General features: G+C 32.9%; 1 protein-coding gene across 1 annotated transcript in view; it reads left to right on the top strand.

Moving 5' to 3' along the window:
• The window catches only part of VPS13C (vacuolar protein sorting 13 homolog C), a 178,169-nt gene that overhangs the window by 145,696 nt on the left and 8,323 nt on the right, over nt 1–24,150 (top strand). The window contains exons 67-81 of the mRNA XM_019650776.1: nt 1,061–1,202; nt 2,277–2,417; nt 3,509–3,590; nt 3,707–3,776; nt 4,708–4,819; nt 4,933–5,046; nt 6,960–7,099; nt 9,632–9,713; nt 11,145–11,258; nt 12,024–12,099; nt 12,473–12,636; nt 14,092–14,137; nt 16,121–16,244; nt 16,755–16,869; nt 21,647–21,735. Of these exons, the coding sequence (XP_019506321.1) occupies nt 1,061–1,202; nt 2,277–2,417; nt 3,509–3,590; nt 3,707–3,776; nt 4,708–4,819; nt 4,933–5,046; nt 6,960–7,099; nt 9,632–9,713; nt 11,145–11,258; nt 12,024–12,099; nt 12,473–12,636; nt 14,092–14,137; nt 16,121–16,244; nt 16,755–16,869; nt 21,647–21,735 (1,611 nt within the window). The remainder of the gene's footprint in view (nt 1–1,060; nt 1,203–2,276; nt 2,418–3,508; nt 3,591–3,706; nt 3,777–4,707; nt 4,820–4,932; nt 5,047–6,959; nt 7,100–9,631; nt 9,714–11,144; nt 11,259–12,023; nt 12,100–12,472; nt 12,637–14,091; nt 14,138–16,120; nt 16,245–16,754; nt 16,870–21,646; nt 21,736–24,150) is intronic.

Raw genomic sequence — 24,150 nt, 5'->3', positions numbered from 1 at the left:
GGGTAATACAACGACAGCTTTGATGGCCATTCCAGAAAGAGTTCCAAAATTGCTTTGAAGGGTGGACAAGGCACTGGCATCAGTGCATAGCTTCCCAAGGGGAGTGCTTCAAAGGTGACCATAGTAATATTTAGCAATGAGGTGTGTAGTACTTTTTCAAGGATGAGTTCTCAGACTTACTTGTCCAATCTTGTATAATAGAGTAGGAAATAGAATTTTAGACTTAGAATTTTCTAACAGAAAACAAGATTTTATAAATGCATTTCAAGTAATACATATACTCAATGAAAATAATATTCTCATAGATTGATATCCCTGTTTGGCAGTACCAGTCTTTGTGAAAGGATAGTTTTAAAGATGCTCACTGCAGATCAGCATAAACAGATGAATATTTGCAATGGATTTTGATAACAGGGAACACTAACTTTGAGCCCTTAATTAAATGAAATGTTGTCACCCCACAAAAGAAGTGTAAAAAAAATCTTTTTGTAACTATGTATGGTGATAGATAGACTTACCGTGGTGATCGTTTCATGGCATATACAAATATCCAATCATTATGTTGTATACCTGGAACTAACATGTTTAATGTCAATTGTACTTCAATAAAAAATTAATAAGTAAAAATGTGTATTTTTCTCATTATTCATAGACTTATGTTTTTAAAAATTGTACTCAATTGGTAGTTTTATATTTTGAATTTCATCAATTAAAAATTTTGTGGAAGATTTTTTTCCCTCTCTCTTGTTATTTAAGTCCCTACATAATAATTTCCACTTTGTCTCAGCTCACAGAGCCTAAAATATTTACTATACGACCCTTACAAAAAAAATTTGCCAGTTCTTTAATTGAATGTCAACTTGTGATAGAAAAACATTTTCCCCTGCCTCTTTTTCTTAGGTTCTTTTATAACACAGGTATATTTTGGTGTTTAAAAATACATCTTGTATAAATATAATTTTCATAGGAGATTGATAGTTGCAATAATTTGGAATTGAATGACAGTTCCACAAACCAAAATACGTACTCCTAATTTAATTTTTTTTATGAATTATTTTAGTTCTGGTGTTGTTTGGGAGATGAAACCAAAACAGAAATGGAAGCCTTTTAGTCAAAAGCAGATAATCTTACTGGAACAGTCCTATAAGAAATACCAAGTAGCTAAAGAACATGGCTGGATTAAACTTGACAATAATTTTGAGGTATATCATAATTTTTTGGTTTTAGTTTTTACGTATATATTTTGGTGGTGGTGGAGGTAAGTAAAGTTTTATTATCCAAGTAAAAATGTGTGTGTAGAAACTAACTTATTAGTAATAAAAACTCTTATTTAGTAGTAGAATTGTCATGACTAATATTTACTAGTATATTTTAAATTAAAATTTTGTGTTATTGAATCATACTGTTGAAGCATGATTTAAATGTGTTTCTCTTGCATATTTTTATAATTCTGTTTATAAGGCAGATAGTTTCATGGAACTTGTTTTTTCAGTAAGATTGTGGGGAAATTAAGATTGCTTGAAACCTTTCTTCTTATATTTTGAATGATACCTATATATAGTATTGCTAAATGAAGGCTGTGAAAAATTATATATTACAATGATGAAAAACCTATAGAAAACTTGCTCAATTAAATTAAATATGTAAATGATTGTTTGACGTCGGTAGATGTCCACAAATAAAGGTGTACTTGACATAGGTCCTTACAGTGTTGAAACTGAAAGTCACTTTTTCCCCAAGAAAACCCCAAAAACTTAACTAAAGTTTCGAGCTTGTTTTGGTTCAGCCATATCATGTTGGTTTCTCTTTGTCTTTAACATCTGCTGGTTGAGTTTATACCAGAAATGCTCCCCACTCCCAAACCCATCCCCATAAATGTTGGCTATGCTCCAATGAAAAAAAGAAAACAATAACTCTGCAATAGTGTCAGATATAAATAATATATCAACTGTTCATTATTTAACTTTGTTAAAACAAAGTTTAAGAATTTTCTAAAATTATCTATTGAGGTTTTTAAAAAATATGCAGCATGGCTTATTTTCTTTAAGTACAGTTTATATAATTGAAAAGTTCTCCAGTCTTGTTTTCCTAATAACTTTGGTACAAAAGTGATTATTTTGCTTCAAAGATCTCAACTGTAGATCACCTTAAGGTAGATCTTTAGGTGAGACAGAGAGTTTAAGGTATTTTGCCTTTCAAGTAGTGAGTAAATGAATATTTAAAATGGGCTACACTACTAATACCAGCTCATCACAAAAACGTGGTTTTTTTTCCAGGTCAATTTTGATACAGTTCCAATGGAAATGCGTCTCCCTATTCGGTGCCCTATAAAGCGAGATTTTTTATCAGGAATTCAGATTGAATTTAAGCAGTCTCCTCACCAGAGAAGTTTACGGGCCAGGTTGTATTGGCTTCAGGTAATGTTATCATCCTCAATTCAATGGATATACAAATGGTCCCCGACTTAAGATGGTTCAAATTATGCATTTTGGACTTTATGATGGTGTGAAAGCAGTACTGATTCAGTAGGAACCATATTTTGAATTTTGATCTTTTCCTGGGCTAGCAATATACTGTAGGATACTCTTTTGTGATGCTGGGCAGCAGCAGCAGCAAGACACAGCTCCTGGTCAGCCCCTGGATCAGGAGAGTAAACAACTGATACTCTACAGTGTATCATTAAATGCATTTTCAACTTATGAAATTTGTCAGGATGTAACCCCATTGTAAGTGAAGGAGCATCTATATCTAATAAATTTGGGAATCTTGGGGATGAAATTTTTTTTTATAGCGTTCTAACATACACTGTAATTGATGTCTTTCTTTTTGTTTGTATGTTTATTCCCCTTCTTCTATGTATCCTTTGGATTTAGCATACTTACTATCCAAGTCTAGAGTCCTTGGGACTGTTGAGACTATTGAATTTGACTACTTAGCCTGCAAGAGTGTTTTCTTGCACTGAAATTGTTATTTTTAAATATTTCTTTGAATATGTCATGGGATTCTCAAATAAGATTTTCTTTTGTCATTCTACATGAGAATGAGCTGGTCTTTATTGGAGGTTGTGTTGACTGCTTGCTTGCATGCTCTCTTCTTCCTTCTCTCCCTTCCTTTTAACTACTAAATATTATTTTTTTAAATTCTTTTTTCTTTATCCTCTATCCTTTGATTTCATGTAGTCTCTGCTTACATTTTATTTAAACCATAGAAAGTTGAAATCCCATGTGATCTGTAGGTACAAGTATTTCCATTAATAGTGTACATGCTGCACAATGTTAATGCAGTTATGAGGATATTTATATATTCCTTTATATAAAAAAGCTTGTCCTTGCTGAGATATATAAGAATTGTAGATTTAAAATGAAACTTCTAATAGTACCACATATATGTACAGCTACTTAGTTATTAAATTATCAATATATTCTATAATATTGTCTCTGAAACTAAAAATTTAAATTTAAATTATTTTAAATCCTGCTGAGTTAGTTTTCTGTTTTTTTTTTTTCAGATTGATAATCAGTTACCAGGTCCACTGTTCCCTGTTATATTTCATCCTGTGGCCCCTCCAAAATCCATTGCTTTGGATTCAGGTAAAAAACAAAAACCAAAAAATAAGTTGAGATATACCTACCCTATTTATAAAAATTAAGTAAACATTATTTTTACCTAGTATAAAGCTTGATTGCCTTTTTATTTTTTTTTTTAGAGCCCAAACCTTTCATTGATGTGAGTGTCATCACAAGATTTAATGAGTACAGTAAAGTCTTACAGTTCAAGTAAGTAAATAGTCCCTTATTTATCTAAAGGAATTTAAAATGAGAAACTACTTTGAAAATAAATTTTATTCTTTTGAAAATGACTTTTATATAAAAATTATTTCCACCTGAATATATTAATGTACTTTTGGTCAAGTAATTTTCTATGTTGAGACTTATTTTAATAATAGCCTCTACATCATATTTTAAAGTATAAAATTCGTTCAACCACCTTCTCCCCTTGTAACTCCAATTAGAATATAAAAATAGTGAAATATAAATGACGTATGCATTTGTGAGGTATGTTTTTTAAAGCAATTGCTGTGGAGTTTAAAAATTGGATAATATGTGCTATATTATCTAATTGTGTTTGTTTTGTAGCATGTTACATGTGGGATTTGGGACTTATTCTAATTTTTTTTTTTTTTAGCTGAGCCATCCTGCCTCCTCTTGGCAGCTCAGCTCGGGCTGGACTCGAACCGCTGTTGCTCAGAGCTCAAACCTTTGAGCGAGCTCTTAACCAACTGAGCCACTCAGCCAGCCCAAACGTGTGTGCGTGTGTGTGTGTGTGTGTGTGTGTGTGTGTGTGTTTAGCTGAGTCATCCTGCCACCTGTTGGCAGCTCAGCGGCTGCTCAGCTCGGGCCAGGACTTGAACCGCTGTTGCTCAGAGCTCAAACTCTTGAGTGAGCTCTTAACCAACTGAGCCACTCAGCCAGCCCTTGGATTTGGGACTTTAAATGCTAAGTTTTAATATAGCAGTATTACCTTGAGTGAAATTTTCACTTTTATGAAAAAAATCTCAGTGTAAGTAGATTTGATTTTGTTGACATAGCACTAAGAGATGAAGGAACGAGATCTTACTGTGGCTTTTGGCTAAAATCCAAGTTTTAACATTGAAAATTACTATGTTTGATAGAAACCCTTTCCCACCTTTAAAATTTTTTCCCTCAGGTATTTTATGGTCCTAATTCAGGAAATGGCCTTAAAAGTTGATCAGCAGTTTCTGGGAGCTATACTTGCACTGTTTACCCCAACAACTGACCCTGAAGCCGAAAGAAAACGGGTACAATTTTTATTTCTTGGGAAAATTATAAAATAAAAAAAAATAAATCATCCATTCTTTGAAATAACTGGTAGAGAAAGTAGAATAGAAATTTTTGATTTAATCTTTTTCAGACAAAGTTAATCCAGCAAGATATTGATGCTCTAAACACAGAATTAATGGAGACTTCACTGACTGATATGTCAATTCTTAGTTTCTTTGAACACTTCCATATTTCTCCTGTCAAGGTTGGTTATAATTATTATTTTGAAAATTTGCAGAATTGTAGAACTTTTAAAGGGTCTGTGTACAAATGTGGGTTTTAATTTGTTGCATCAAATATTTGATGGGAATTTTGTTTGATTAATTGAAATAATTAAGACAATTCTCTGAAACATATGTACAACCATAATTCCCACAAAGAAACCACCAGAGCATGTTCTCTAGTCTTGAATTAATAACCCTTTTATTCAAGGAAGAAGCTGACAAAAGCATTTCTTAATTAAGCAAAGAAGTGCTCACCAACGTTTAATGTTTTGGTGCACTTTGTAAGTACTATCACTGTCTAAACAGAAAACTATAATGGGCGCCCTTACCAGAATGTGAAAACGCTGAAGTAGGTATTATACTGTTGATGTGGTGTTTTTCACCCTTCCAACATTTGATTGTAACTAAGGGAGTGGAAAATTGGATACCTTTCACTTGCCTGATTTTGTACTTTATGAACCCATTTCCTTTTCTCCTTTTGTTGTTCTTTTTAGGTTTTATAGGGGAAGGTGACTGCTTAGGAAATTCACAAATGCTATCAACCATAATGCTGTAAACTTGTGTAATGAGCCAGATTTACAATTAAGCAACTCTTTAAAATATTGATGATCCTTTACATTCTCAAAAACTGTTTACAAAGCATTATTTTCAATTGCATTCACCAATTCATTTAGCTAAATGAGGGATTTAAAATAATTTAAATTGACATATTAGTTTGGTGGTATCTGATATATTGATAGTGTTAGCTTTAAAATCGATAATTTATGTGGTAAGTTATACACAGTTTCTTTTTTATTAAGTGAAAGTCAGTTATTTATGAGATTGAACTATACCTTCAACAAATATTTTTTGAATGCCTACTTTTAAAGTTGCTGTAGGAAGTATAAAGTGACTTCATGGAGTTTATAATCTAAGGGAGTATTAAAGATTGATAATTGACCTATTCATGTTTTTAGGCACACTGGAAATTGTGCCATGAAGTTGAATAATTAGGATCATGAACCATAGTTATTTTCCTATTCCATGGTAACTTAGTCCTAGAGAAAAGCTGGATCTCTATTCCCCTAAGCTTACTATTCCTGGATCTGAACATTCTCTTGACTCTGCAGATGGACAAAAGTCCACATCAAAGAAAAGCCCAACAAGCAGGCTCTCCTGGCCTTACAAGTTTGCTCTGTTGAGCTCTGTATTGGTTAGGTCAAATGCCTAGGGAAAGGCAGAATAAGAAAGGAGAGTCATCGGCTCTATTTTCACAGGTAGAATTACCTTTTGTGTGTGTCTTCGGGCACTGTTGCACTAATGATGATACACCACACAGAGAAGAAGAAGCTAAAATGGAATGTGAAAATCGCATGTTTAAGTAGTGAGTTGAAGAGGTCCATGGAAGCTGAAAATCTTATTACTCTTTAAAAAAATTTTTAGCAACTGCTAATTGTTGCCATAATTGCCATGTTATTATTACTTGTTATTGTATAATTATAATAAATTATTAATTGTTGCCATAAGTTATTTACGTTAATTGAATGGAAATAAATGATTATCCATTATTTTGACAGTAGATTACTTTTATGCCATTTGACATGTTTTTCTTCTTAAAATGATTGTGCTACTTTTGTAGAGTGTTTTGAGCCACTTCGTATAAACAGAATGGTATTTATACACTTTGAATAAAATTATAACTGTAAATTTGGGACAAATTTATATTTCATGGAAAATTAAATATGAGAATCAGGTAGAAATGAGCTATTCTGTATTATGTACAGAGTAACAAAGAATAGCTTTCTCTAGGACTCTAAATGAAAGATACAACATTTGTTTGTATCTGAAAGACCTGGTTCTTGTGTACGTAAATTTTTTGTTTTTAGCTTTCATTTATTGAATATTTTTCTTTTAGTTGCATTTGAGTCTGTCTTTGGGTTCTGGAGGTGAAGACTCAGACAAAGAAAAACAGGAAATGATTGCAATTCATTCTGTCAATCTGCTATTGAAAAGCATAGGTGCTACTCTGACAGACGTGGATGACGTTATATTCAAGTAAGATTTTTATTAAAGGACATTGGGAGGCTTTTGTACCAAGGTTATGTTTCTAGATATTAATTTTCTCCATTTGTGCTAGAACAGTAGCTTAGAAAAATGATAATTCTTACTACTTATAGTTGAAGAGTTTGGTCCCTTTCTAATTATTCTCTTTTGGTATGCTTTTTTTACTCATAAAGATAAGGGAAAGAGTCTTAAGAAAACTTAAAGAGTTTTCTTCAGTTATTCATATCTAGATAATATATCAATGTAGAATAAAAACTGAATTATTTTATATATATATATATATATTTAAATTTTATTGAGGAATTGGGGAATCAGAACAGCGCTGGGGAATTGGGGGAAGGGGAACAGACAAGTTGCTGTCCTGTTTTTCTTCAGTCTAGCTTTGTGGAGGACGTTGCTTCACTGGCTCAAGTTGGCACCATCATTGTGCTCTTCCCGGGTGAGGCAGATCAGTCGCCGACTTCTGGACGGCCAATCACTGCAGCTGCTGGCCTCTCATGCTTCCTGCTGGCTACACACGGTAGCCCATGGCAACCCACTGCCACAGGGGCTGCAGCCTACGCTGTCGCTGGCGACTCACGGCAGCCCAGCTCCAGGTTGAGCTGTTGTTCAGCATCTTAGCTATAGAGGGCAGTGTCACTGGCCCTCATATGTGGGATCCGAACTGGAGCCCTCTGGTGTCCCAGGCCAGCTCTTAACCAACGCACCACTCGTCTGGCCCCTCAAAATGAATTATTTTAGTAGTATATTTTATATTAACCATGTGTTGTTTTTTTTTAAATTGGGGAACTGGGGGAGGGGAACAGACAAGTTGCTGTCCTTTTGTTCTTCAGTCTAGTTGAGGACGTCACCTCACTAGCCTATGTTGGCATTGTGATCATTGCACTATTCCTGGGTGAGGCAGTCGCTCCGCGGCCATTGGACAGCGGCTCTTAGCAGTCACACCGGCTACCGGCCGCTCACGCTGGCTGCCAGTGACTCACAGCAGCCCAGCTCCAGGTCGAGCTGTTGTTCACCATCTTAGCTGTAGAGGGCACAGAGTCACTGGCCATCATGTGGGATCCAAACCCGGGCCCTGCTGCTTAGAGCTGGCATCCCAAGTCAACTCCTAACCAATGAGCCACTCGGCTGGCCCCTATATTAACCGTGTTTTAAAACAGAATTATATTTAGAAATATATAGCAATAAGGTGAGATTTCAGTATAAACACGTGGCAAAGTATAGATATTAGCTCTGTGCTACATCTAATAATGTTTATGTGTGCTTAGACATATATAATTCAATGAGTGTTTATTGAATTGAATATTCATTAATGGTATTGGAACAAGTAGTTACCTTGGGGAAAAAAAGTCATTTATATTCTTTCCACCTCTCTTGTATACTACCAAATTTCATAGCACTCAAAGGATTAAATATAAAATTCAAATTGAAAAGACTAATAAAAAAACCAAGTTAATTGCTATCAAATCTCTGAATATAACAAGTCTAAGTTTAAAAACAATGGGAAAATTCCCAATGGAAAACACAAAATAGATTTGATTATATAACAATTAAACACTTTACAACAGAATCAATGAAAATATTTAAAAAACAAAGAATTGGGAAAATATAATGACAAATATGACAGAGCGAGGATGAAGGGTCTTAATATTAAACACTGATGAGAAAAACCTAAAGATTCCAGTATCATAATTGATAGAGGACAATAAGAGATAATTTACAAAAAGGAAGATACAGTGGCTGATAGATATTTGAAACATTCAGTTTTATTATTTATCAAAGAATATATGAAAATTGAAGCAAACTATCAAAAACTTCAAATATGAGCAATCCTAGTACAGGGGGTAGGGGTCTGAGAAATGGGAACTTTTTAAAAATAATTTTGAGTGGAAAGGGATATATGAGTTTATCAAGAATTTCAAATGTTTTTATAATCTTTCACTTAGTAATTCTCTTTTGAGGAATTCAGTCCAAAAAAGAAATCTCGAAATTCAACCAGAGTTATATTCAAGACATACATGGCAACATTAATTATTATACCAAAATTTGGAAATGTCTGACAGTGGAAGAATTGTTATGACACTTCCACATGATGGATTGCTATGCATCCATTAAAAACGGTTACATAGAATTTTGAATAACATAGAGAAATACTTATCCACAATGTTAAGTGTAAAAACATATACAAAGTGTTTTAAATATTTTTAAATTGCATAGAAAAGAAAGGATTCAAAGTGGTAATGATGAGAAGAAAAAACTTAAAAATCCACTGTGTGATGGGATTATAGTTGACTTTTTTAAAACCTTTTACTCTTTATGTATTTATGAAAGACTTTTATGAGAATGCACTATTTTATTAATAATTTTGTTATCGTAATGTTAAGATCTCAAGCATAAATTATATGTGGTAGATGTGCAAATCTAATTGTGAATCAGTAATGATGAACTTATTGAAATTTTGTCTTATTTTTCACAATATAATCTTTGAATCTTTCTATAACCTTTGACTCTTTCTCCTCCCAGACTTGCTTATTATGAAATTCGATATCAGTTTTACAAGAGAGATCAGCTCATGTGGAGTGTCGTTAGACATTATAGTGAACAGGTAATTTTCTATAATGATAGCTCACAGGGAATATACTCCATAAAATATCAAAACAAAACATCTGGATGTGATTATACAGTTGCAATAATGTTTACATAATTTTCTCCATTTACAATCTCATTAATTAGTTTTCTTGAATGTTTAATTTCTATTGCTTTTAGTTCTTTCCCCCATATATTGCCTTTTTGTTTTGTTTTGTTTCTTTACAGATTTTATTGGGGAGTTGGGGGAGGGGAACAGCATTGGAGAATCGGGGAAGGGGAACAGACAAGATGCTGTCCTTTTTGCTTTTTGTTCTTCAGTCTAGTTGTGGAGGAAGTCATTTCCCTGACCCATGTTGGTATTATCATTGCGCTCTTCCCTGGTGAGGCAGTTGCCCGCTGGCCATTGGACGGCCACTCACAGCGGCTCATGGCAGCTCATGCCAGCTGCTGGCCAGCCCCACTGCAGCCTGTGCTGTCGCTGGCGACTCATGGCAGCCCAGCTCCAGGTCCAGCTGTTGTTCACCATCTTAGCTGTAGAGGGCGCAGTGTCACTGGCCCTCATGTGGGATCCGAACTGGGGCCCTGCTACTCAGAGCTGGCATCCCAAGCCAACTCCTAACCAACGCACCACTCGGCCAGCCCCCCCCCCCATATATACCTTTTTAAGAGTTTCTTCCAGTGCCTTTTTTCCTTTGCAATATACATTTACCATTTTGGGAAAGAATAGTGATTTAGGAGTCATTATACTCTATTTCTTCAATGACTACCATTTCTAAGCATAACCTAATAGAATTGTGAGAGGAATTCTAAGCCAGGTTCCTCCCCGTGCTTCAGTTTCTTCGTGGTTTTAGTTGCATGTACAGAGACAGTTGTTTCCGGGCACTGGGGTACCATCGCTATACCGTGGTACCTCAGGGTGACATTCCCTTTCCTTCCTCTGCTGGGAGGTGCTTTCTCTATGAGGTGTATAGACATTATGTTTATTAAATGTTTAAATAAGCATATTTTAATTTTTGTTGATCTGGTTATTCTACATCTAGTTTCATAGTAATAATAATAACAACAAAACATTAAAATTAAGTAACAGTTACTGAATTTAATATGCATACTCGGTCAAGCAGAGTCAATATAATATACCTCCCATTTTACAGATGAGAAGACTGAGGATTCTAGAGACTAAGTAACTTGTTCAAAGTTGCATAACTGCTTAGTGGCAGACTATGCCTCTACTTAGTTCTAATTTGAAATCCCCGTGTAAGGTCCTAGTATAATGCCTGGCACATAGTGAAAGATAATTAATGAACATTGTGGTGGTTATTCTGTAGAGCCTTCCTTTAACAACCTAATTTAATCAGTACTCCCCTTTTTTCCTATTGTATCATTATATTGTTCCTTCCAATGGTTTTAAAGGGCTTAATTTATTTTTTACTTTATTTTTTTCCCCCAGTTCTTGAAACAGATGTATGTCCTTGTATTGGGCTTGGATGTACTTGGAAACCCATTTGGATTAATCAGAGGTCTGTCTGAAGGAGTTGAAGCTTTGTTCTATGAACCCTTCCAGGTATTGCTTTTATTTATTTTAAGTATAGTTATAGAGAAATGGACATTCTGTTCTTTTAATGACAGATAATTTATATTTTAACTACCTGGGAACTGAATAATATTCAAATAAAAATATATCAATTTTATGATTTTATTTAAAATTACTTGAGATGACATTAAAAGATTATTTTAAAATTAATTGAGCACTTCTGTCTGAGCAATAAAACATGCCCACATTTTCCAGGATTTAATTGTAGTTGTGAGGAAGAGTGTTAGGTAGATTAAGACCATTTCAAGGCTTTTTCACCATTATGGAAAGGACTAATGGGGCATTAAAAGCTAACTTTGTTTCATATTCAAGCTTTACTCTAACCTGTTCTCCATCTAAAGAATCCAGGATCCCAAAGTAGTGAGGGTTTTAGAAGAGAGAATAAACAGGAGAAGAAGAGAGTCAATACTGTGTGGGCTCTTATACTTGTTACCAGTGCAGCTTGCTTTAACAGTCTGATCTTGGTACTGGGAGGCCAACTTCAGATTGTGACTGAGGCCAGGGATTTACTCCTATTCAGTTTTTGACATCTTAAAGGGTATGTTGAAATCACATAGGTTGAAAGTATTTTCAAACACAGTAGGTGTTCCATCAGTATTTGTGTTAGAGAGCAAAAACTGTGTCATTACAATGTTTATGGATCTTTACAGATTATGTATCTTCATGGAAACTCTGAAATACTAGATTAAAAGTGTCATTTAAATTTTAAATAGCAAACTTTTTTATTTTGGCCAGGGTGCTGTTCAAGGCTCTGAAGAATTTGCTGAGGGGTTAGTGATTGGGGTAAGAAGTCTCTTTGGACACACAGTAGGTATGTATCACGTATTTGTGTATATGAATTTTTTTATTATAAAATGCATTGCTTATGAAAAACAAATTATATTTTATAAAAAAGATCACTTTTCTAATGTTTCCTCTTAAAAGATATGTGTTTTTTTGTTATTAAATGGAAAATAATTTTACACTGACTTCTGGGTTTTTTTTTTAATGTTTTTGTAATGTTGAATCCATGTACTTTAGTTTTATTTTTCTTGATAAATGGGAAATGAGAAAAATAAATTTCTGTATTTTTGTATATGAGACAGAATTTTAAGCACCTGTTTTAAGCAATTGCATGCTGTGTATAGTGCTAATGCTTTTTAAAGAAACAATATGACTTACTACTTCTCTGGGCCTTTTGATAGGTGGTGCAGCAGGAGTTGTGTCTCGAATCACTGGTTCTGTTGGAAAAGGTTTGGCAGCAATTACATTGGACAAGGAATATCAGCAAAAAAGAAGAGAAGAGATGGGTCGACAGCCTAAAGATTTTGGAGACAGCCTGGCCAGAGGAGGAAAGGGCTTCCTGCGTGTAAGTTTCTCTCTGAATCTTCAAGAAACCCTCAACTTCTGTATATACTTGATAATATGTACTCTAGCTGTTTGTTTGAAACTTGGAATACTACTTGTGAATAAAGGTCTGTTAGAGTAGCAGTATTGATAAATTGTGGACTTTCCTGTTTCCTTTTTGCTCTCCTTCTGCATTATTATCATCAGATCTGTCCCCGAAATCGCAGACTTAGTTTGGCACTTGGATTGGAGTGAAATGATGGCAGGTTGGCAGTAGTGTGGACGGGTTAGAGATAAAGCAGAGAAATATGGTAAATGATGGTAACTATACGGGGGAGGAGCCACTCAAGTCATTGTCAGTTGACCATTTCTGAGGGAGGGAGGTATAGAAGTTAAGTGTTATAAACCAGGAACTGCTGTTCACTACTTTTCAGTACTTTAAAAATTATGCAGGTGATATATGAATATTCTCCCTATAAGTAATTGCAAGAATGTATAAGTTATCCTTTTAATAAATAATGAAATCATTATAGGTAAGGTGATCAAGTACTCTTTGATCACCCCTCACTTCTTCCCAGGGGTGTCTAATTTTCAACAGAGTGTGTATCCTTCAATTCTTTTTCTATGTGTTTATATCATATGCAGGTAATCTTAGTTACTACCATTACTTGACAATTGTTAAGAAATATAAACATATTACTATTGTAATTTCGAAAATAATTTCAGGAAACTGTACCTCTTGTGTTTGTGCCAGTGATTTGTAATATTGTATGTTGTCTCCTCTAACGTGCTTTATTTATCAGGTTATTTGCTATCCTTCAGAGATCTCTTCATTTTCAATTTTCCACACTTTCACTAAATTATAAAGTAATCTCATTAAAATTTATAAGTAGATATTACTGATTATTTGGCTCAACTCATTCATTTCACTGATACAGAAAGTGAGATTTAAGATTGAATTAACTGCCCATGGTTACATAGCTGATTGGTTCTAGAGCCTGATGTAGAATCTTACTTTTCACCTGCTTTCCTATTTTTTCTATTACAAAATTTTACTTCTGCAAGGTGGTTTTATTTAAAATTTTGTATGATATAATATTTTTAAAATCAGAGTGTTCATTTACATGTGTTGTTTACATTATTAAATACAGAGTGCCAAAAAAATGTATACCCATTTTAAGAAAGGAAAAAACTATTAAAATTGTAATACTCAATATATATTGATAACAAAAGATGAATACAAGTCACGTTTGACTTCTGCAATTACAAGAGGTGCTCAAAGTGATTACCATCAGCATAATTTTAATACAGTTTTTTCCTTTCTTAAAATGTATATACGGTTTTTTGGCACCCTCCTTAAATACTCATTTTGTAAAAAAAAGTTTTTTTCTAGTATGTCTGTAGAGACCTCTAGTGGTCGATTTAAAATTAAGCACCTTCCATTCAGGTTTCACTTCATGATTGATTTCTCTTTCAGGGAGTTGTTGGTGGAGTGACTGGAATAATAACAAAACCTGTGGAAGGTAGGTAGAGAATGTTTCCTTTTTGTACAAAGTCTAGAGAGCTGATGCATGTTAAATATACCAAATGTTATTGTTACTAGGTATTTGAGAGAATTTCTAATTTTATGTTCATAGTCCTAAATTATTGTTTAATAAAAAGGACTTTCCTCAGAAAGTAGAGGGGTTAAGTAGTAGACTGTAATTCAGACTTTGAATGTTATTTTCAGCAGGTCCATAGTTAAACTAGATTCCTTTGGGCCTTTAATAACAGTTGACTAATTTTTTATCCCATTTTAAAAAGCACATTACTTTATTCGGTGCAGTATCTATCAAAATGCCAGTTGGCTTTTTTGCAGAAATTGACAAGCTGATTCTAAAATTTATATGGGAATTTGGAGGACCCCAAATAGCCAAAACAACCTTGAAAAAAATGGAACAAAGTTGGAAGACTTATACTATCCAATTTTAAAACTTACCATAAAGTTAAAGTAACTAAGACAGTGTGGTAGTAGCATAAAGACATATAGATCAGTGGAATAGAATTTAAACTCCAGAAATAAACCCTCACATTTATGGTTAATTGATCTTGGACAAGAGTGCCAACATAATTCCATAGAGAAAGAATAGCCTTTTCAACAAATGATACTAGGACAACTGGAAATAAACACAGAATTTCTATATATGGCCCAACATTTCCACTCCTAGCTATGTACCTAAGAGAATTGAAAACATATATTTGCTCAAACACTTATACGTAAATGTTCATAGAAACATTATTCATAACAGCCAAAATGTAATAGCAACCCAAATGTTTATCAACTAATGCATGGATAAACAAAATGTGGTATATTTATACAATGAGACATTATCCAGCTATAAAAAGAAATCAAGTACAAATGCTCCTCGACTTATGATGAGGTTACATCCTGATAAACCCATTGTAAGATGAAAATATCCTAAGTTGAAAATGCACTTACGTTGTGGAGTATTGGTTATTTACCTGTGTGCTCGCTCGCCTGGCTGACTGGGAGCTGCGGCTCACTGCCGCTGTCCAGCATCTTGAGAGAGAGTGTGTATCGTACTGTGTATTGCTAGCCCAGGAAAAGATTAAAAAAATTCAAAATTTGAAGTACGGCTTCTGCTGAATGGGGACTGCTTTCTCACCATTGTAAAGTCAAAAATCTTAATTCGAACCATTGTAAGTTGGGGACTATTTGTACTGATACAAGTGTAAGGTGGATGAATCTTGAAAACATGATGATAAGTAGAAAAAACCAGTTAAACATACCACATATTGTATGATTCCATTTGTAGGAAATATCCACAGTAGGCAAGTCCATAGAGCTAGAAAGTAAATTAGTGGCTGCCTGGGTCTGACTTGCGGGGAGCAACGAGGTAAACTGCATAGGATTGGGCGGGGGATGGGGAAGGATTGCTGATTGGCACAGGGTTTCTTTTTGAGATGATACAAATTTTCTAAAATTGATTGTAGTGGTGGTTACACAACTCCGAGTATACTAAAACCCATTTAATTTGTACACTTATTTAATGGGTAGATTCTATGGTTTGTGAATTATATTTCAATAAAGTTCTTATATTTTTAAGAAAGTACACTGCTTGAAAAATCTCCTGATGGTTGGCATTCAAAAAAATGATATTTTCGGTCAATCTTAGACATTCTAGTCCCAGATGCTGACTAAACTTCTGAATCAATAGTTGTAAAACTTGTGCTTGCTGTAGGATTACCTGGAAGGTTTACTTAAACATAGATTGTTGGGCCCCACTCCCAGTGTTTCTGATTCAGTAGATTTGGGATGGGGCCTAATAATTTGCATTTTTAACACACTTTTTGTCATGTTATGATCAAATTTAACTTCTTCAGAAAGCTAAATTCTAGAAGCTTCCTGGGTAAAACAGTTCAGCATTTAGCTCAGGCTTTTGTTTTGTTCAAACTTGATTGTTTTCATATATCTTTATGCATTCATTCTCTTTGGTTTTATGAAGGTGCCAAAAAGGAAGGAGCTGCTGGATTCTTTAAAGGAATTGGAAAGGGGCTTGTAGGTGCTGTGGCTGCTCCCACTGGAGGAATCATAGATATGGCCAGCAGTACTTTCCAAGGAATTCAGAGGTAAGAAAGGATATGCTATGTGCAGGGTATGTGTCTGTGTGCTAATTGTTGCTAAGAATATATAAATAGGTTCAATACTTTGCGTGCTCTTAAGGGTCTTAAAGTCTAATTGAAAGCTATGATAGGTTCACAGGTAGAGTGCCACTAGGAAAAGGAAGGAAGAGACATTTTTTGTGGCTCTATTTCTTTTATTCAACAAATGTTTATTGATACCTACTATATGGTAGGCACTTGTGCTGGACACCAAGGACACAAAGAGTGGATGACCTAGACTCTGCCTTTATTATTTTGATGTTTCTTTTCTTTGAAGAAAGTTGGGGGAGCTTGTAGTCAGACAGACTTGCTTTTAATACTTGTTGCATTATTTTGGGCAGATTATTTAAAATTACTCTGTTTTAATCAAATATTGATACAATATAGAATGTAGTACAGTGTTTAATCAACATATATATGTATTATTTTGAAAGATTCTCACATATCTCCTTATATTTATTTTGCTTCCTTATGTAGGGCAGCAGAATCCACTGAGGAAGTGTCCCTCCTCCGTCCCCCTCGCCTGATCCATGAAGACGGCATCATTCGCCCATATGACAGACAGGAATCTGAGGGCCATGACTTATTTCAGGTATAAATTCTGTTCTTCATGGTTATGAAGGAAATTTAAAGATTTCTAGGATCAGGATTTCATGGATGGTTCTTAAAGTTCCTGATTAATGAACTTCTTTAGGGATTACACAGGGAATATGGTTTGTAGAGTAGATTTGATTATTTATTTTATTGTAATGTGTTAAATGGGAATAACTGGTAATTCTTCTCTGCACAGGAGCAAAGTTTTTTTATATAGAAAGGATAATTTTAAAAGAAGTCATAGGCTTCATTATTATCTGTGTGGTAGCTCATATAGTTATATAACATTGTTAACTTCTGTCTCCTACTTTCTAGCTAATTATTGGAATTTCACTGCTTCCTTTTCTTCGAACCAAATTAATTTATTTGGACTACTCTAAATCTGGATTTGTTCGGGTAAACAGAAGATGGAGCAGAGAAAAAAATGATTATGTACAATTACAGTCTTTTTAAACCTTAAAAAAACTATTAAAGGGTTTATTTTTGGCTTTTATTTTAGTTTTAGCTTTATTGTATATGTATATAAATATACTTCCATGACTAGCTTTCCCCCAAAATAAATTTATTAATATTTTCCTACTTTGACTTTAAAATAAAATGACTCTTCATTGTTATTGCCTGTGGTTTTTATTATGTGTGATTACATTTTATTTTTTTGCATGCTTCTAACTTTATTTTCTTTCTTTTTCTGCCTACACAGCAAGAACTGGAAATACAGGAGTAAATGTCTCCTATACTACTACTGATTTCATCCTTAAAAATCAAAACAAACTGTGGTATTAATAGACTGTGTTTGATTTATTTAGATTGAGAGTCCATTTTAATGATTTTTTTCTTTACAACTCTCACCTGTGTCTGAACTTTTTATTGTAGTGGCTTGACTACAAATAAAAATGGTGGTATTCCTGGTAATATTGTACAGGAATAAGAGATCAATATAAAATATTAAAGGATGCAGGAAATCAACTTTCTTGTCCATTTAGTTGATGAAAGACTTTATCGAGTTCAGAAGCATACACTCTTACTATCATTTTGAAAATTTTATCTTATGGTATTCATGTGTATTTCAGGTAGTTTAAAAAAAAGAAAAATTATTATGTCCAATATATTATGGATCCTTATGTTTGTTAGTCCTGATGATGGAATTACATAACTGTTTCACAAATCACCTTACGTTTACTTAAGTTAAGGGCCTGTTAACTGGGACCTTTGTTTTAATACCTGAAATTATCAGTTGCCTGGGTCTATCCTTAGACCCCAAATACGAATTGGCGCATGACTTTGAGAATATGTTCCTTGGATCTCTTTTCTTTTTTAACCTCTCAGTACTCTTTGCTAGATAAATGGCTATCATTTTATAATTATATACATGCTCAGCCTTTAGCATGTATGCTTTTCAAAAATTGAATCTCCTTGTTGGTTATACTTATTTCACAATTACATTAGTTTTAACTAATGTAAATAGAAGTTGAATATGTAATTAGGCAAGTTACTTATGTGGCACTTGAATTTATAGATATTTTTAAAAACCAATCTTTTTGCTTTTAAATCCTTAGAGAGGATTTATTACCTTAATGAGAACAAAAATAGTTATAAATTGCCATTTTGAAATTAATGCCCCCATAGTTAGTTTTCAAAATAAGTTATGTTTTGGTTTCTTTTTCATAAATGACAGAAATGTTTAATTTAATTTAGCAGCATCTTACCTAGCTACTTTCATTTTTCCCTCCAAAATTGAAACCAAGGTATAAACTTAGATTTAATGTATATTTGAAGAGAATGAAACTGTTAACATACAGCTGGTCAGTTGGATTATATATTTTTTGTAAAGTATAGTTATCAAAAGAATTAATTAAATGCTTCATATTTAAAGCAATCACTTTAAAGAAAAAAGAATGACATCCAAAGACCAGCCTAAAACTGTAGCTGACAAACTTTTCTTGTGCCTAGATAATTGAGGGTTGACAAAAATATCACCACATGTACAGTTTCTGTAAGAATCAAGCACAATAGCTAATTCAAGATGCTGTCTTAAATCATTACTAGTAATTACCCTTCCTTCTTAGGTAAAAGTAATGATTTTTAATTTTCCTGGATATATTGTGGTTTTATTGAGACTTGACTTGGGAAGTTGTATCACTCCTTAAAAGTTTTCTCTTTACATATTGTTTACTTTTCATTTAGTTCTTTACATTATTAACCTTTTCCTTGTGATTTTTCATTTTACAACTGCTTGTCAGTAAGCACAAAGCTTCAAAAAGCTTTTTATTATTTTAGCTAAATATAGTGATCTTGTCTGATTTATTAGTTTTTATTAAGATATCATATAACTTTTTAAACTTTAAGTATCCTTATAATTACTGGAAGAAATAGAATGATTGTACATTAGCGAGAGGACTTGGTGATTTTTTTTCCATGGGTGACAAGTGTAGGAATGGATAATTAAGAAATCTAGGCTGTTTCATCCCTTGTCCATCTTGCTATAATCAGCTATATATGATGTATTTATTGATTATCTAGACTGTGCTGGATATACAAAAGAAATAAGACTTCTGTCCTTAAGAGACCAAGTATAACAAAATGTGGAAATATTAAAGAACGCTAGAGTATAAAATTATATCCTCCTAGCCCTTATTGTAATATGAGTACATCCTAAATAATTTATTGGGGAATCTTTTGACTTACTCCATTTTCTTTTTCTCCTGAGTATTGCTCTGTATTCTTTAATTTGATGCTCAGCTTTGAAAGTTACTAAATCATATACTGTTTTTTTATAGGATATGTTCTTTTGCTTATCTTCTCCTAGGACAATTACTGTTTATATATATATGTATACATACATGTATGATATATACATTGCCAGTTTTTATTTAATATTCATTTGGGTTCACCTACTTATGAACATATAATATTTAAAATGCTCTTTCTTGCTTTTTCATTTTAAGTATGTTTTTCATGTTCATAGAAATGCTTAATTCTTAATTCTTGCATTACCATCTGTTGAGGTAACCTTATATTGTGCATTTGACCATTCCCAGTTCTGGACATTAAAGTTGTTTCTGTTATTTTAATAACAGTAATAACGCTGTGATAAACATCGTTCTACACATTGCTTTTTCATATCTTGTATTATTTCTTTAGAATTTACTTGAAAAAGTTAAATGTTTTTGCTAAATATCGTAAATTCTTCAGGTTGCATTTTGGGAAGAGAGTGAATATTTTATTAACTAATCTGGTCTGCTGCCATCAGTGACTGAATATCTGAATCTGAATCTCAGAGTGTAGTGGATTTTAGTAGTGCTGAAAACAAGGTTTCTATAATGTATTATGATGATAAATCATACTTTAATAAGAGTTATTAATGGTTTAAAGATAGCAACAGTCTAAAAACAAATGAAAATGCATAAAAGATGGGAAGTTGGTAGTATTTCTTGTACAGTGCATCTCAAATCTACATATTTTAGCATATTTACATTTCAAAGCTGAATATAAGTGTACTATTAAATTATTATATTCATTTCCCATTTTCTCTTTATTAAAAGAATTAAGTTATAAATGTTAAAAGATTTTATTTAGCTAATTTACACAGGCAAGATGTAAAACATGTGACTGTTAAACTCCACTTCTTTCTAAGACTTATTCTGAAGATGAGACCCCAGTTCTTTGGGGATTTATCTTTGTTCATGGCTTTTCATAATTTTAAAAGAATGACTAGGAATCAAGGACCTTCAAAAAACATGTATTTAAACATTGAAATAATACTAAGTGTGCTTTCTCTACTTGTGATTATTTTTGGTTTTATTATCCTTTTAGTACTATGGGTTTAGTAAAATGTTAAGGTCTTATTCATTATTTATTAGTTTATGTTCTGTGTTTTCATATATCTGATCTTTAATCATGCATTATAATGTCAATATTTCATTAGCATTCATTATAAAAATAACTATTTTGTGGTTTTTAATGTGTTGACTAATTCAAGTCACAATAGTTTTGAGACAGTTGGAAAAGTAAATAAATGTATTTTAATGTGTTACTGTTTATACTTGAATTGTTTTATGCTTGTAATTGTCTTTAGCAATAAATTGTACCAACTATTAGAAATTCATCATGTTTGTGTTAATATTATCATTAAATTTTATTTTCTATCAGGAACATAATTTGATACATACACTTCTCATGAATGTTTAATCTCTAAGACTAAATACTCAAAAACATTAAATATCAGTTATCTTGGAATTTTATTATGTGCATCTACCTCTATGTAAAATCAGCGGTTCCTAACTGTTGAGAAGGATCACAGACCCTTTCAAAGAATCTGATGTAAAATATGAATCATCCTTTGAAAGAAGTTACAGAACCACATTTTCAAAATTTTATATTCTGCTTTAGGTGGTTCATAGCCCTCCCAAGGAGCTTCCATGGACCACAGGTTAGGAACCTGCAATGTTAATACCCCAGAAATGTGTGACTATTTCTGGTAGATGTCTAAAATCTCTTAAGTTACCACAGAATGAAATGTGTTTTACTAGAAGATCACTTAGTAAGAATTTAATACTTATTTGTTTTTTAAGGCACAGTGGAAGTTAATTTACAAACATGCTACAAATGTTTTTCTAGCTTCATGTGCAAATACGTAGAATTGTGCTTTTGTTTCTAATGGTATTTTTCCTAACTAGTGTTGTTATTATAGTTAGCTAACATACAATATTGCAAATACTATTTGGGTGCATGTACTACCCAAATCTTGAGTCTTTTTTTTTTTTTTTTCCCCTCAGAATCATATGAAAAAGTTAGAAGGAGAGACTTACCGATACCACTGCTCTATTCCTGGAACCAAGAGGACAATCTTTATGGTTACGAATAGGTATTAATAACTTCAAATGACATTTTCCCAATTTTAAATTACATAGATCTTAAGAATTTTGAAGACTAAAATGGCAGAGGATGTGGAGAACTGGACTCTAACTGCAAAATAGTCATTGTCATAGAACCATAGAAACACAGATCTGGATAGGTTCTTTGAGATCATCTGTTCTGATCCTCTCATTTTAGTGATGCTGAAACTGAGACTCAGCATGGTTTAGGGGCTTATCCAAGTTACACAGCTACTAAGAGATGGGATCTAGAATAGACCTCATAAGTGCAATAGTGATACCGTTATATGTGAATTATAAATTCAATTATGGAGGGTGAATTCATGAACCACTTTTTCTCACTATGTTTTATTTTGGATGATTTAGCATACCTTTTTTTAAAGGATGGTATTATTTCTGTATTTTTTTTTCCTAAGTATTTTGGGAGTGGTAGGCAATTTTTCCTAATGAAAGAACTTTGATTAAACTGTTTTTTTTACCTGATATTTACCCTATATCACTTTTTCCAAAATGACAATTATAGATTAATAATTTTCAAAACTTTATGTTATGTATTTTTCTAGGACTAAGGCAGAGTACTTAAGTAGGCAAAGTCTGTATTAGGTTCCTTGCTGCTGCATTTAAATATATTTGGATGGGAAGGAGAGAAAGGAAAGCTAAAACAACAGGACTCAGACTTAAACCTACAAGCTTTTTTAAAGAGAGAGTTAACCAGTCACCTGATTTGCCCATTAATTAAGAAATGAAAATATTCACAAAACAATCTAAAATGCAGTTTTTGCAGATTTGACAAGTAATCATTTATTTTTTTATGCTTATAATTTTATATCCATAAGATTAGACCAAAAACAGTGTTTATTTGTATTGTGTATTGTATTTAGCTGCAATAAGTGTGTTAATTCATTTTAAAATTGTGTCCCTTTTATGTAATTCAATATTGGGCAATGGAAATCAGGTGTTTTTTTGTTTGGTTTTGGTATTACTTTATATCTTGATACCTGTTTGATTAGTCATTTTGTGGGAATATTACTGTATATAGTAATACATTATACATTTTGGTTTTCTTCAAGTAAATTGAAAAGTCATGGTAACTTTAAACCTATTCACTTATAGAGCTTTTCAGGAGACAATTAGAAAAATAATATTCCTGACCTGTATAGTGACTTAGTCTCCTTGTAGCTTTAGTAGACTTTAACAGTAATTTCTTTGAAATAGTTATCATTATGCTGATCTGTTTGACCTTTAGTGTTACATAAAAATAGCATTTCTTCCAAACTTAACATTTAAAAAATGAACTCTTTTATTGCTAAACTTATGCTTATTCATTCTAGATAATATAGATCAGGAGTCAACAAAATATCTTTAAAGGGCCAGATAATAAATATTTAGGCTTCAAGGGCCATCTCATGTTTTCCATCTATACTCAGCTCTGCCCTCGTAGTGGGAAAACAGCCTTGAACAATATGTAAATGAAACGGGGTGGTTGTATTCCAGTAAAATTTTATTTACTAAAACAGGCCATGGGCTGGATTTGGCTTACAGGCCATAATTTTCCTACCCCTGATACAGATAATAATTAAGCAGATGAAAATAACTAAAACTAGTTACCTAGGACAGAGCTGGTTTGTGCTTTTTGTCCCAATGTAATTATTAGTATCTATCCCTTTCATTCTTAAAAATGTCTGGTTTGAATGATAAGTTATATGATAACTGCTAAAAGTAGCATTTAATAGCAGTCCTATCATCCAGAGATCGCTGGTACATCAGATTTCTGCAGTATATGTACTTTATAAAAACTATGTACAAAAATGCAATATGTACATTTTAACTAACCTAGGTTTTTCACCTAACACTATATTGTGATCATCTTCCCAAACCATTAAATATTTTTGACATGATTTTTAATGACTACATATTATATTTATGGATATACTATAATTTTTTCAAATGATGCCTAACTATTTGACACTTAATTTTCTCCATCTCAATATAGTATTATTTGCAGCTAAGTATTTTTTTTCTATAGTTATTTCCTTAGGATAAATCCTTATCAGTGAGATTGCTGATTTAAAAGTTGTGAAGATTTTTGAGGTCCTTTCTAAATTGCCAAGTTGTTCTATCAGAAAGATTGTATCAGTTTTATACATACAACTAAAAAAATATGGAAGTGTCCTTTCTCCTGTTTTGTTAAGACTAGGTGTTCTCATTTAAACTTTTTTTTTTTTTTTAAGATTTTTATTGGGGAGTTGGATGGGAACAGCGCTGGGAAATTGGGGGAAGGGGAACAGACAAGTTGCTGTCCTTTTGTTCTTCAGTCTAGTTGTGGAGGACGTAGCTTCACTGGCCCAAGTTGGCACCATTACCATCTGTTGAGGTAACCTTATATTGTGCATTTGACCATTCCC

The sequence above is a fragment of the Hipposideros armiger genome, unplaced genomic scaffold, assembly GCF_001890085.2.
Source record: "Hipposideros armiger isolate ML-2016 unplaced genomic scaffold, ASM189008v1 scaffold_147, whole genome shotgun sequence".
In the NCBI taxonomy this organism is placed as follows: domain Eukaryota; kingdom Metazoa; phylum Chordata; class Mammalia; order Chiroptera; family Hipposideridae; genus Hipposideros; species Hipposideros armiger.
Note: the sequence above shows the minus strand (reverse complement) of the source record. Positions and strands in the feature narration are given on the sequence as shown.